The sequence below is a fragment of the Mercurialis annua genome, linkage group LG2 (genome assembly GCF_937616625.2).
Source record: "Mercurialis annua linkage group LG2, ddMerAnnu1.2, whole genome shotgun sequence".
Taxonomy (NCBI): domain Eukaryota; kingdom Viridiplantae; phylum Streptophyta; class Magnoliopsida; order Malpighiales; family Euphorbiaceae; genus Mercurialis; species Mercurialis annua.
In genome coordinates this window covers 43636776-43651547 of record NC_065571.1, presented here as the reverse complement: position 1 = coordinate 43651547, position 14772 = coordinate 43636776, and the positions used below count along the sequence as shown (strand labels likewise).

General features: G+C 32.3%; 1 protein-coding gene across 3 annotated transcripts; it reads right to left on the bottom strand.

Annotated features, from left to right (window-relative positions):
• Positions 1-248: 248 nt before the first annotated feature.
• Positions 249-12332, bottom strand: LOC126669345 (uncharacterized). Of its 3 annotated transcripts, none has more exons than XM_050362790.2 (12): positions 12167-12332; positions 11529-11578; positions 10828-11107; positions 10617-10750; positions 10355-10490; positions 7925-8021; positions 7780-7846; positions 5789-5887; positions 5113-5202; positions 3479-3633; positions 694-795; positions 249-617 (listed from the first exon to the last, which is right to left on the bottom strand). In XM_050362790.2, exons 3-12 carry the CDS (start codon positions 11078-11080, stop codon positions 497-499), a joined length of 1254 nt encoding a protein of 417 aa, XP_050218747.1. In that variant the 5' UTR covers positions 11081-11107; positions 11529-11578; positions 12167-12332; the 3' UTR covers positions 249-496. The 3 variants fall into 3 exon arrangements, with proteins under 3 accessions (XP_050218747.1, XP_050218749.1, XP_050218748.1); XM_050362792.2 differs by lacking the exon at positions 12167-12332 and adding an exon at positions 12003-12023; XM_050362791.2 differs by lacking the exon at positions 12167-12332 and adding an exon at positions 11763-11938.
• Between the last annotated feature and the right edge of the window lie 2440 nt (positions 12333-14772).

Genomic DNA, 14772 nt, shown 5'->3' with positions numbered 1-14772 from the left:
ATTAGTAATTTATTTTGACATGACAATCATATAAATGAAAAACATTTGACACAACACAACAACATAAGTAAAGATATACATGCTTCATCTTAAATTCTGTAATTAGACTATAATTAAAATGAGAAAACGTGTAAAGTTAGTGATTTTTTTATTAACCCTAATTAAAATGAAACACTTCAATCCAAACTAGAATTGACAAAAATCCCAAAAGTTTAAAATTTGTGAATCATGAAAATGGCAAAATATAGTTGAAAAGAAAATCACTTTTGATTGCTATAATCAATTTAAGAATTATGGAGAAAGATGGAACCCTTTTCCAGTATTATGAGATTTACAAACCAAGGAACTTGTACAAAGCTCTATCACAAGGGTAAGCTACAAATATTTGTGGTAAGGAAAAGGGAAAAAAATAAGAAAAAAAAAGTAAAAAGTGAACCTTTGGTACACATATTGAAGAATGAAACATCTGTTGTTTCTTTTGAGCTGTGCAATTTATCTATCCCGTAAGCTGATTTACATTCTCTTCATTCCAGGACGAGTCCACCGGAGAAAGCTGGTATTCATCGGGTTTTAGCGACAATGCAAAATCCGGTAATGTTGGTGCTGTCTCCATTATTCTGTACTCAACATCCTCAACTTATAAGATTCTGTATTCAGTACAGTCTAAACTCGATATATTTAACTTTAACTTACTTTTCGTGAGAGTACAGATCACGGTTGATTCGCACCTTGCTGGAAGTTTCTTTCGGAATCTTCTCTGACATATATTTCTCTGTTCCCCAAAGTGGTGGATTTCTGCACCCAAACACACCATTTTTATAGAAATTACACCAAGCTCCATAAATATCAGAATCTTTGCAAACAAAATGACCAATTGCTTCTTAATTCTTATGGAAGAGGGTCTATTTATGACTAGGTATTAGGTCAACGAAACTGTGCAGCCTGTAGGGAGAGTGCAAAAACCAAACCAAATCAATAAATTTGGTTTGATTTGGTTTGACATTATAAAAAAATAATTATTTTTTGGTTCAGTTTGAAAAGTAAAATAATCTCAATTTATTGTTGGCTCAAACCGAACATAAAAATCAAAATAAAAAATCAATCAAACCGACTAGTTCGAGTCGCTTCAATTTGCTTTGAAATATTTAAATCCTATAAAATTTCATTTGGTTCGATCTTGAAACAAAGTAAAATTTCGGTTTGAACAAAATGCACTCCCTACATGCCCTAGAGATGAAAAGATTGTATCACATCTAATTGAAAAAAATAACTTTAGCCATAATCAATTCTATGGGGCAGTTTTAGCATACCACCAATCACAAAATAGGGTAGGCAATTTCCAATACGACCTGTTCACCACGACATTGACACAGGTTTGGATTCACTTTATATGAGTTCGGATAAACACGAAAAAAGATAACATGTTAATCAAGTTTAACTCGTCTAACTCGTAAATGACACATTTAAACATGTTTAATAAGTGAGCAAAGGGTCATTCTGGTCGCTGAAATTGTGCGTCAGGATCATTTAACTCGCACTTAACCATTTTAATCAATTAAGAAAAACACTCTCTATTTTAGGTCAATTAACTCCCAAATTGTACAAAATCAACGAGTTTTAGGGACCACAATGACCTAATGTAGGAGTTAGTTGACCTAAAAAAACAGAGAGCATGGTCCCTAATTAATTGTGTTAACAATGAACATATATAATAAATACTCCCTCCGTCCCACTCTAATTGACAAAATAACTAAATTACAATAACCAATACAAACTAATAAGGCCTAATCACTCAAAAAACCCTCACCTTTAAACTTTTTTTCAATTCCACCCCGACGTTGAAAATTTGTCAATTTTACCCACTTTTGAATTTTCCGTTTTCAATTGTACCCCAATATTTTAATTTTTGTTGATTTTTTTACTTAAATGATGAAATCATTCAATTAATTAAGTCTAAATATGAAATTAAATTCTTTTTTATTCAAAAAAGTACAAATAAATCCTTTATTTTTAAAAACTAACTAAAAACCATAATCAAATTAACACTAATTTAAATTCTTAATTAATTTAACTAAATTTAAATAAATTTTAAAAATATACAATCAATATATGCGAGACATGGAGAATGTTTTAAACAAATTTCCAAACGCAAAAGACGTTAATTTAATTTTTCAGGGTACAATTGAAACACAAAAATGCAAAATAGGGTAAAATTGACAAATTTTCAACGTCAGGGTATGATTGAAAAGGGGCTAAAAGGTCGGGGTTTTTTAAGACATTAGGCCAACTAATAAATGACATAGATAGTTACTTCTATACCCTTCTATTGATAATGGAGCTAATTAATGCTATTAGTATGTTAGTCAAATTCTCATTAAATATTCACCATTTTTCTATAAAAAGTTTAAATTTAAATGAGGATAAAGATGGAAAGTTAAAGAAAAAAATTATAGTTATGTTAGTTTTGTCAATTAGAATGGGACACTAAAAACTCCATATTTTGTCAATTAGAGTGGGACGGAGGGAGTATATGAAAGTTCATTTTAATATTTTAGTGTTTTTAGATATTAAATTTAATTAATTTTTATATTTAAATGTAAAATTAAATAATTAATTATTTTATAGATTTAACAGATTATTGTAACATGTTTTCGTTTAAGTGGGTTAAACAAATTTTAATTTATATAATGAACAGGTTAAACAGTTCGTGTCGTGTTAACCCGTTAAATAAACAAGTCGTGTTCGTGTTTGAAATTTTGACACAATTAAATAAATAAGTCGGATTCGGATTTACTAAATATATATTTTATTTAAAGAGAAACACAATAAATTTATGACACGGTAACACGAATGCCAGTCTTATCACAAAGTAAAACTAACAGCTGCAGACTTAAATATGTGGCCACATTCGGCCATATGCATCTCATTCGTAAAATTGCAAGAATTTATCCACAATGCAAAGCATACAAGTAAAGTATTTTTTTTTCTTCTTTTCTACAAAATCTTTAGTCTAAAACTAAGAAAGTGTCTAAATATGCTAAGGAGCTATGCATATATGTAAACAGCCAGAAGTAGTGCAGAACTATAGCCTCTTGACTCAAGTGCGAAGCAAAGCATCAACTAATATGCTATCTTGCACGAAAACTTCTCAAGTTATATGTTTTGGCATTTTGTTCTCATTTTCGGAGAACACCAAAACTTTATACTTATAACTTATTCTAGTAAAAAATGGCATTTCATTGTTTCTCATTTTAGTATTTTCCATTTAAACGTTTCCATTTCCGTGCAACATAGCTAATAAGTGAACAAAATCTCTGCTATTGGAGAGCACCATAAGTTTCGGTTTGATCAATAATACTTCAAACAGTTCGCAAATTTCTATTAATGTATCAGTAGAGCTTCATCATATGACAACAGCAATTAATTGCTTATTACAAAATAATAAAAAAAACTTAGAGAAGTGAGTTGAGTGGAGTACCTGGACAAGGGAGAAGCTGCATTAAATGCCTCACATGCTCTCCTACTCTCCTTAAAGTATTCATCTGCAGCTTGCAATGCAGCTACAGCCATGCCATGAGATTTCTCCGTATTCCCCTCGTCAAGAATCAAACCATGATAATAATATGCTGCAGCCTGGTTGAGAACAAAGTTTTGTAAGGAAAACTTGTTTATTGATTACTGGATATTGAAAATAGTATTTAAAAAGGCTTATCCCCTTAAAAACCCCTCACCTTTCACCCCCAATTCGTTTGCACCCTCACATTGCAAAACCACCAAATATACCCAAATTACGACCTTTCACTTTCAATTGCACCCTCAAACATTAAATTGATCTCTTTTCACTTGAAAAAATAGGTTTATTTTTGTTTTAAATAAAATATTAAGTCCTATTTTAAAATATATGCTAAAATTTAAAGTATTGATTTGAACATTTGTCAAGTGAAAAGAGGTCAATTTAATGCTTGAGGGTGCAATTGAAAGTGAAAGGTCGTAATTTGGGTATATTTGGTGGTTTTACAACGTGAGGGTGCAAACGAATTGGGGGTAAAAGGTGGGGGGATTTTAATGGGATAAGCCATTTAAAAACAATGTTGAATTACTCAAGTCTTGACTGATATAGGTTTTCTCGACATTAAAACAAACGTATTAACATGCTTTTTCCTGACTAATACTTTCCAATGCTTTTAATCAGCAGGACCTATCAATAACTGTCTCATAAAACTGACTGACCATCTCAAATAGCATCTTTACATAACAAGAAAAATAATGGTTCAATATATCATATTTAATAGTTTTTTTCACTAAAGTCTGAAACAATTGAGGGATCTTTCCCTCTATGCCCAATGTCACCTCATAGAGCCACAGTAAAAAAACAACTAGGTAAATAGACTGCGAGGATCTGAAATTCAATTTATTTGTACTCTAGCAGATATGATGACTGCAGCATAACACTTTTTCAAAACCGGTCAAAGCATGGGAGAACAAAGACGGGAACTATAACTGCAGGCACAAGAGTTTGTAAATCCGGCTCAAATGCCTTCCCTAGAGATCCCACTAAAGTACATTTGCAAGTTAGAACCCTCAGCGATACCAATTTTATTCTATCAGTTTGATAATAGAATTTTAATTTATATCAAAATGAACCAAAAAAATTATTGGAAGCTAAATACTTCAAATATTTCATATTAAAATAATGTGATGTGGTAATTGCTGACATCATATTCTAAAAATAAGTTGTTATGTGAGGCACCACATTGGTTGGTGACTGCTGTAGCAGCATATTCTATTCACTCACTAACCCTATCAGATCAAGAAGAAGGTATCACCGCTTGAAATGAAATTGTAGTTTTTGGTACCAAATTGAAACATAGGATAAATGTTTTGGTACCACTTGGAGTTTTAACCGGCACATTTGCAGATCGTGTAAAGCAACACACCAGTTAGGTTTTCCAGGCAGTATCACTTAAACACTTGCACAGTTTTTTTTAGATTTCAGAATTTACCAGGAAGGATAATAAATTAAAAAGGAAAAGTGAAAAAAAAGAAGAAAATTAGCGGGAATATGAAAGATACAGAGAACAAGTAAAATAGGCATAAGAGAAATTAATAAACCTTTGCTTCCACATATTTCCATTTTACAAAAAGCCGGTGCTTTTCCCCCCAACCATTTGCTAATGGAAGATTCATTAGATTATCTTGAGCCTGTCAAGAACATTGCAAGCGTAAACAAATCTATATTTCTGGATTTCCCATTAGACTTCGATTCATATAAACAATACAATATATTGCAAAAAAAAAAAAAACATTCAAATTGAACATAATTGTAAAAATTAAAAAGTTTGGTTGTAATTGATAAAAAGACGCAAAGGTGTGGCTTTAAAAAATAGTTTGACCTTTAATAAAAGGATAATTACCATCACTTCCTGGGGTTACGTCAAAATTACTGTTTTCTTCATACATTTTAACATGATATCTTAATTTCATGTAGCTGGATGACAGTAATTATCTCTCTTATAAATAAAATGCATTAATTCTTGGATCCAAAAATATAATAATGTGAAAGAGATTGACCTTTAATTGCCTATTGCTGACTTTTAATGATTACAAATCCATATTATTTACTGAAAAGCCATACACACACAAGCAGCCAGAGAGGATAAAGCAAGGAAATGAACTCACAGTTAAAATGTGACAAATGTACACAAAATTTTTGTCTGCACAAATTCTTAACCTTAAAACATGCTTAGTCAAACCTGAGAGAACTGATGACAAAGTAACAGTTCCATACCTGCTGCCAGTACTTCACCATCTCACATGCAAGCCTTCGCTTTACTGCAAGAGTGGCTTTGGCACTATCAATTGCCATTCCAAGTTGAATGTCAACAACCTTCATCACACATGAAAGAATACAAGGGTTCACTAGACGGCAGAAAGAAGTAGAATATGTAATCAGATAGAATATTTAATACCCTAAGCCTCACATCATAATTGAACTATTACTATAATTTGAATGTAGTGCCCTTCATGAAATAGTGACAACAGTTAGTGCAATTACACACTCATGAGCATAATATTCTACCAAATGATACAAAGGATTAGCAGCTGAAGAAAAAGGCGATGACCCTTTATGAACAGCTGCCTAGCAAATTAGACAGGTATTTCCTGGAGATCGATACTCCTGTGACTAATCTAGCAAGAAAGTGAATACATGCACTGCATGAACCATAACCCAATAGCATAGTTCTTTGCGGACCAAAGTTGTGCTTATCTTCTAAAAAATCTGTCAACTTCGTTTTGTGTTCAGTACAAATCCCTCAGGTTATGGAAATGCACAGCAAGTGACAACAAAGTCTCGTTCATTAGTCAGGTAAGCAATGAAGCGATATTGTAATTGATGCAAACATGGAGCAAGGTCACCCATTACATTACAACTAAATTTAAATTCCTTTAACTTTATCAATTGAATGTCCGAAAATGATCTACCCTTGGCTATTTTTCCATATGTAATTACCAATAAGCAATTGAAATGAAGGTCTAGATTAATTCAAAGACCTTTCAGGTGATGACAACAGGGTGACATGGAATGGCTGATTTCTATTTTCTCTCGTAATCTAATTTGACATTTCAAGTATGCCTATAAGAGACAATAGGCTTGTTAGCTCTTAGCTGTTCCATGTTGCACAGGAATATAACTCCCAGAAAAGAAAGTAGCAGACGAGGAATTACAAACAGGATTACTCGAACCAAAAGATTACAAAGTAGATTTGATTAGACCTTGTCAGCATATTTGGCTTATATACCTGACCAAAATTCACTGAGGCTTCTTAAGCATGTGATGAATAAAGCATGATTTGAAAAAGATTCCATGATGAACTTCCCTTTTTACAAGTTGGCAAGTCATTTCTTATTTAGTTCATACTTTTCTTGTGAATCACACTCACCTAAATAGAGAGGTCACAAAAGTAAAGAGGTCCTTGTGAAATCCTTTTAGATGTAAACCCTTGTGTTACAGAAAGCGAAGTAAATAATTATCACCCACCATTTACCATGGAACCAAAATGATGCTATTCATAAACAGATTAGCAAACTTTTTACTTCTTCCTTTAAAAATTAGCATTCAAGCTATCAAACTGAACAAAATGTGGAATGGTAAAAAAGTTGGCAAATATTTTGTTTTATTCTTTATTACTTAAGTTTTTCATCAGGAAGATGAAGCATGTGAGCAGGGGTATAAGGAAATTCCTCATCAGTGAACTGAACTTATGCAAGTTATCTTGAATGGATCGAATCAACAGTGTCAATTAAGAAATCCATGTCATAAATCCTTACAAAGTGCTCCAGAAAACAGTCCAAGGAATGTAAGCAGGATGGAGCATACATTCTAAAAAATAACAGCACAGAAGAACTGCATATTTCTGATTCATGATGTCAGGCACAACAATCACAAAATTACAACACATGATTTTATTTTTTTTAAGCCCATGATGTGAAATCCAAGCTATATTGTTAACAAGTCATGTTCCTAAATAACCACACAATTATCAAGGTTGGCGTTGGTCATATTATTTTAATTTGTTCAGGTTTTGTCTCTATACCCAGTTTTTCTAGTTAATTCTTACCAATAATTTGATGAGCACATCAGAGCAAACAAAAAATATACTGTTTGTGCGAGGGGATGTGCTGGTGGGGGTGATGAATTTGTAGTTGCATGGGAATGCAATTCAGCTTATAAAACTATGCAGTTCAACAAGTAAATCCATCCACAAAAAACATTAATACCTGCCCCAAAGCTTGCAAACAAAGTGCTCTAAGAACTCCTTCTGCCAAGTCCACTGGCAAGTCTCTCCTACAACCGAAAGACAATAACTTTGTAATAACTGCACAAAAAGCTCTAGCATATTGCAAGTTTGTCAATCATATCAACCTTAGTACAGCAGGAAACTGTGGGAGCACATGTCGGACTGCACAATCCAAGTATCCGGCAGCCTTCAAAAAAATATCAATGGATGCACGCCTGCTCTCTACCACAATGAAATAAAATAATATTTATCTAGCAGAACTAGTCAATAAAAAATGGCTATATAAAGTACAAACTTAGGCAAGAAATGAGCAGGTATGGAATGAACATGGTCGACAAGCTAACCAAGAAAAACTATTCTGCATTACCAGCTCAACTAGGATAGCCAAGTTCTCTGTGATTATCCAAAAAAAAGGGCCCCTCAAAAGCAACACAAATTTCTAACAAACCATAGTTTGAAATATACTCTTTGAGAAAAGAATAAAATGTGTAAGTTGTAACACACTTCTAATTATCTTTTCCACATTTCTCACCTCGCCTATACTCTTTTGCCATCTAAAAGTTCTTTGTTTCCCTTGCAATTAATGTTTATCCAACTTAGAAGTCCTGAGTTAGTTTTCAGCTCTAAGAACAGGACATCACCTTATCCATAGGGTTAGCCTCAGGACCTCCACACAACAGTGAAGAAACTCTAAAAAATAAGCAAGTGATGTGGGAAAAAGATGAGCACATAGAAACAACAAGAGAGAACGAGAGAAACTAAATTGTGAAAAAGTGAAGAAATAGAAAAGGAGATGATAAAGGAATATTGCATATAGGGGAAGAACACGAGAAACCAAGAGATAATTTAATTCAAAATTGATTTCTTTAATTATGCTCCTCCAAAACTACTCTCCTTCAATAGCTTAGAAGGGAACTAGTTATGGGGGTACCAAATCGACCATGATGTCAAAAATTTAATCAAAACCTTTACCTAACAGCATATCATACAAGACTTCTGCATGATTTACATAATTTTACCATGCAAAACCAAAAATTGACCCTGCTTCGACTTAATATTACTCTGGTTAGGAACTTCATTGCAATAAAGTAAGCCCCCTAAGTAAAGGTTTAATCCTCTGTCAGACAAGCTACCTTTTTTCAATATTACTCTGTATAAGAACTTCATTTCAATAAATAGAAACATAAAAATGTCACGTCTCTCTACCTCCATCTCTTAAACAAAGTTCTTCCTTTACTTAGTCCGAAAACCTTGAATGTGAAATTGGTATTTATATGTCCTCAACCAATGGAGTGTCAGATTTTGCATGTTAACTAATAAAATCCTCCTAGATGTTTATTTGTATGTTCATCCATGTAACTTGGCTCCTAATAATGCGTTACTAATTAATTCAGCTTTGATGAAAGCTGAATTGGGCTAGGAGTAGCATCTCAAGTTCTATTTTCTTCTGTTAAGTTAGCTGGGACTGTATAAATAGTCCATGAGGAACATGGTTGTCGATAGATACTATCATCCCTTTCAATTCTTTTAGTTGTATGAACAATAGACTTGAGAACTTTTAGTATTTCTACCTTTTCACATTGTATGATACAATTCTAGCTTTAGGTGATGTGAACATATGCCAGGAATGCATGGTGAAGGTTAGGATTCTTGATTTTGCATTTGTGCAACTATTTCATACAGGTGCTATTCTGACTTTTCTCCATCAAAATCTTCAACTAAAAATCATATTTTACTACCACATCATATAGATTTAAAAGAGCCTTGAACAAACCTCAGTTTTTTCGCCCTTCATACTAGCACCTCCAATCAGCTACCAAACCTCTAGTTGTTTGTTGGTTTCGATACCTATCTTACTCCCACCAAACATTAATTTTCATGCTCTTAGCCTTCATTTAGACTTAAAAGCTAAAACTTAATCCACCAAAATTTTCCTCCATCAATACCTAACTGAAACTCAATTTTATTAGAGCTCTACATGGAGTCTTCCAAATTAATACTTTTAACTCCAAATTATCTAATACATCAATCTTGTACAAAAATATCTTATTTCTTGATGCGGACACTGTCAACAATTCCAATATTCCCACCTGTAACTTCATCCTCATACTCAAAACATATTTTACAGTCAGACTCTCGTAACAAGTATCAAACTAATATTTTGCATTATTGACGCAAAAATAATTGTTTATTGTATTAATGGTACATAGGTATCTCATACAGGATTAACATTATTTTATCCACCACATAAATAGTCTATTACAGGTTATTGGGTAATCGTAAATTTATAAAATGAAGGTTTTGATAGGCTACTGTTAGTGATAGGATGTAAAAAGCCGTCGGACAAAAAAAAGAGTCCCAGCAGCCACGCAAAAAAAAACATCCCGTGTTAAACTATATAGAAAGAAACTAAGACTTGCAAAACTTTTAAGACTTCAATGTAATATCTGAAATGTTAGCATTAGAAACAGCATAACTATGGAGGACTAAAACAATCAATGAAAATGTACACAAAACGGTGACGTCCAACATGTATTTTTGTAGTAGGTACGTACCTGCTGATACTTTTGGCTGATATCCATCAGTAGATGTTCTTGGAAGAAGTAACAAGTTGGCTTGCGACAATAATAACATTGCCATTAAGTGCAAAACTGATAACACCTCATACCATGCATTAGACATAGCCGATTCCTGCAAAAATTACTTCTTCATATCAAATCCACCATTCTTCGGTGCAGAAAGGAACCTCAAGATGGGTAGGGTAGGGGAAGAAGAAGTTTAAAGTTAAAACAGATAATAAGGTATAGACATTCCCACCTCTGCATCATCTTCTTGGTTTACCCACACAAATTGTACATTGTGTTGTAGATGGCTTCCATCTTTAACTAATCCCAGTAGAACAGGCAAGTAATCTTCAAGAGCCTGATGAAGATCGGCCAATGTTGAACCTCCTTCAAACAAGAAATTAGTTTGACAGTTGAACTACAAATCAACGACAAGATGCATATCAAAGTTTCTTACAACATACCATGTTGAGTAGCACTTTTTCTCTTTGTTCTTGTGACTGTTGGCGCTTCTTGGCCGGCCATAACAACTATACGAGTTCTTAAAGCCGACAGGCGTTCCACTAAATTCTTTGACAACTGGTCACCCAGCGACACTGAGAAATCAACGGGTTTTGGTATTCTAAAACCAGGTATATAAACAAAAACTTCTCCTATATTCCCTGGTCTCCTTCTATTTCCACCAGAATCGTTCGCTGTAGACACTATGCAGCCCATATCCTTATGCTTATTCTATACGCCAATCTAAGCGATAGAAAATCAGTAACCAAAACAAAAATGAGTTCGTTCGCATGTAGTAACTTGCTCACAATGAACAGAAGCAATTCAGAAACAATGTATATTTCTAAGGCAATGAACTCAACAGTATAAAGTGGTATGAAATGTAGTCACTACTAGTCAAAAATCACAAGGACAAGTGGAGGAAAGCCAGCAAGTAAACCATAAAGAGAAGTAAATAAATGTTTCCAACCAATAAAGCACACAAGTAGAAGGTTACTCACGAGCAGTATATAAAGACCTACCAGAACACTCTAAAAGCTTTTGAAACTGATGATATCAATAATCTATACATACATATTCTATATGGACATACATACATACACACATACATATACGATTACGGAAAAAAACGGTAAGATGTTTTTTACCGAGCCTTGAACCTTACCAGAAAGTTGACTGATGAGTCACAGCTTGCAGTAAATTTTAGAGTAATTCCTGCAGAGGGAAACAAAATGTCAATAGAACAAACAAAAAGCAAATAAAAGTAGGTTAATAAGTTCATGAGCAAAGCATGATACGTGACAATTTTCTTTACTCAAAGATGTTAAAGTCTAACAAACCATTCATATGCACAACCATACAAAACAAGTTAAACTAAAAAACATGAACCAAAACTCACATGAAATGTCAAAAGAAAAATGTGAAAGATATGGAATTTCCATGAGCTCATTATACAAAAAAGGGCAGGTCAGCAAGCAGATTAAACAAGCTCATTAAGTGCATATACAAGTGGATGTTCTTTTACCAAAATAAGCAATCAATCTATAAATAAAAAGCAACCAATTTTAACTATCAATTTGGCTGCTTTTTCACTATACTCCAAATTGATCAAAGTGAAAAAAAAAAAAAAAGTAAATACCCAGAAGCCAATTATGCCAAAAGAAGAAAAAATAACTATTGGGTTTGTTTTGAAGGAGCTAATTGAACAGAATTTGATTATAAAAATAAAAGGGTCCAAGTAAAGATAGAGTCTTTATTCAACTTTCTGAGCAACCAAACAAGAAAATGACAGAATTTTCTTACCATGAAGAAAGTTGAGTAAGTGGGGAATGAATCAAAATTGAAGGGTGTGTTGAAATACAAATGTAGAAAGAAAAAATGGGGAATTTATGAATGATTAGTTTGATACTTTAAGAGAAAGAAAGAGGAAGACAGAGAGTAAATTAGAAGGTTCGAATAATTGTATTAAAAAAGTAGCTTAAGAATAATAATAAAATTGAGCAGCTTTACTGTTTCTGCTTTCTGTAAAAAGGAAAATGAAAAGAAAATGCATAATTTTTGGTTTTGCTTATAAACACTGCGCCTCCATTTTAATTGGCGCCGAACATTTTTCTATTTTTAGTGCAAAGGCAAAAATTAAATTAACAAAGAAAACAATAATATAGAATGGCCAAATAACTAAAAAATACTAAACTTTTGAACAAAATTTTATAAAAGTTCAAATCTTTTAATTTTATTTAATTTATTCTGAAATGCATGATTTCGTTTCAATTTTGTCCAAACCTCAATTGGCACATGCTTGTGCTAATGTGACGCTGATGTGGCGTGCCACATAATGTGCCATCATATCTATTAGTAGGTTAAAAGTCTATTTAAGTTTTTACTTTAAAAAAAATCTATACCCTTAAACTTTAAATCATTTCACCTTAATTTTTTTTAAAATTTTAAAAAATATTCTAAATAATCCATGTTATAATTAAAATTAATTTTAATTTTTTAAAAATAATTAAAATATGTTTGTCTTTTCCGACCGTTCCACCTCTAACACCATTTTTCGATTAAATAAACGAACTAATTTAAAAAAATAAAAAAAATTAAGCGCTAATTTATTTTATATAATTTTTTAATTTTTTTCGAAAAGCGGAGGAGTGGATGCTCCATAAACGAGGAGCCTCCTCCGGCGAGGAGGAGTAGCTGTTGCTGCTCCATAAACGAGGAGCATCAGCTCCTCGCCTGAGGAGCTATTGCACCTTGTTTTGAGGAGCAGCAGGGTGAGGAGCAGAGGTGCAACAGCTCCTCCACGAGGAAGATCCTCCTCGAAAAAAAATAATGTTTTTTTTAAAAAATAATTTTTCAAAAAAATTGTCGGAAAAATTGTCGTATGCAAGGGGAGCGGGATGATTATTCAATTATTTTTTATTTATATATTTTATTTATTTATAGATAAAATAAATGAAGAAGAGAGTGAAAATGTTTAAAAAAATTCATAAACATAAAATTGGTAAATATATTAATCTTTAAGTTGAAACAATTAAAAATTTGAGGGTGTAAATATTATTTTTAAAAAATCTAAGAATTTATTTGACTTTTTATCTTGCATTCGCCAAGGTGGTATACGTGTGGTATGCCTTATCAGCGTCATATAGGTGTTGCATATGAAAAATCAATTTAAAATTGAAGTTTGGACAAAATCAAAACGAAACTATGTGTTTTAAGATAAATTGGATAAAATTGAAAAATTTGGACTTTTATAAAATTTTCTTTAACAATTTGGCTTTTTTTTTTGGGTGGGGGGGGGGGGGAGGGGCAGGGATTTGGTCTAATAGAATTAGAATATAAAGAAATTACAAAAGGCTACTAACTATTTTAAGTTAATGAATCATTGATTCCGGCACAAAAAAAACTATTCCTTAATCAAATTTTATTAGTTATATGAACTTTAAACAGTGTTTTAAAAATCCAACTGAATCATCCGGTCAGATTGATTTAACAGAGAACCGACTAATAGACAGTCTAAAACTGTAAAAAAATTTGATTTTTTTAGTTAGACCGGGTTCAACCAAATTGAACCGATAAAAAACCGGATGTTGAACCGGTAAACCGGAAATTAAACCGGTAAAAAACTAATTAATCAATTTTTTGAATTTATTAAACCGAACTGTTTAAACCGGAAACCAATAATCTCACCGGTTCGGCCATTAGTTCAGTTTTTAAAATATTGCTTTAAACATTGTATACTTATATATTCAATTAAAAAAAGTCTCTACAGACTGAATTTTTAGATGTGTACTACGAAAAATGCTTGTGCTGACCTATTTTATCACATAAATTATGAACCGTCCACTTATTGTTGACACATGGAATAAAAAATGTCATAATCAATCAATAAATATCACATTAATTGTAATTAGAATGTAATCAATTAACGTGATATTTATTGATTGGTTATTATATTTATTATTATCATACGTGTCGCGCGATAAGTGGATGGATCATATTCATACGTGACGAATTAAGTTCGTACAAGAATTTCTCGTATTCTATACAGTTAGACAATATTATTCAATTACTTTTATATATTTACTATGGAAATTCATAGGTAATTTGCCAATAAAATACCGACGAAATTTCATATGAAAGTACTTTAAAAAGTGGAAATTTTACATTAGTAAAATAGATATATATTTGTGGGTTATAGTTTTTTTGGCCTAATCACTCAAAAACCCCTCACCTTTAAACTTTTTTTCAATTCCACCCCGACGTTGAAAATTTGTCAATTTTACCCACTTTTGAATTTTTCGTTTTCAATTGTACCCCAATATTTTAATTTTTGTTAATTTTTTTACTTAAATGATGAAATCATTCAATTAATTAAGTCTAAACATGAAATTAAATTCTTTTTTATTCAA

What these genes read in the sequence shown, in the direction of transcription:
- LOC126669345 (XM_050362790.2), bottom strand. Translation starts at nt 11,080, where the DNA reads ATGGGCTGCATAGTGTCTACAGCGAACGATTCTGGTGGAAATAGAAGG. An exon ending in ACCAAGAAGATGATGCAGAG is followed by an intron (nt 10,491 to 10,616) that starts GTGGGAATGTCT and finishes TAATTTTTGCAG; the next exon opens with GAATCGGCTATGTCTAATGC. An exon ending in GATCTGTACTCTCACGAAAA is followed by an intron (nt 618 to 693) that starts GTAAGTTAAAGT and finishes TGTTGAGTACAG; the next exon opens with AATAATGGAGACAGCACCAA.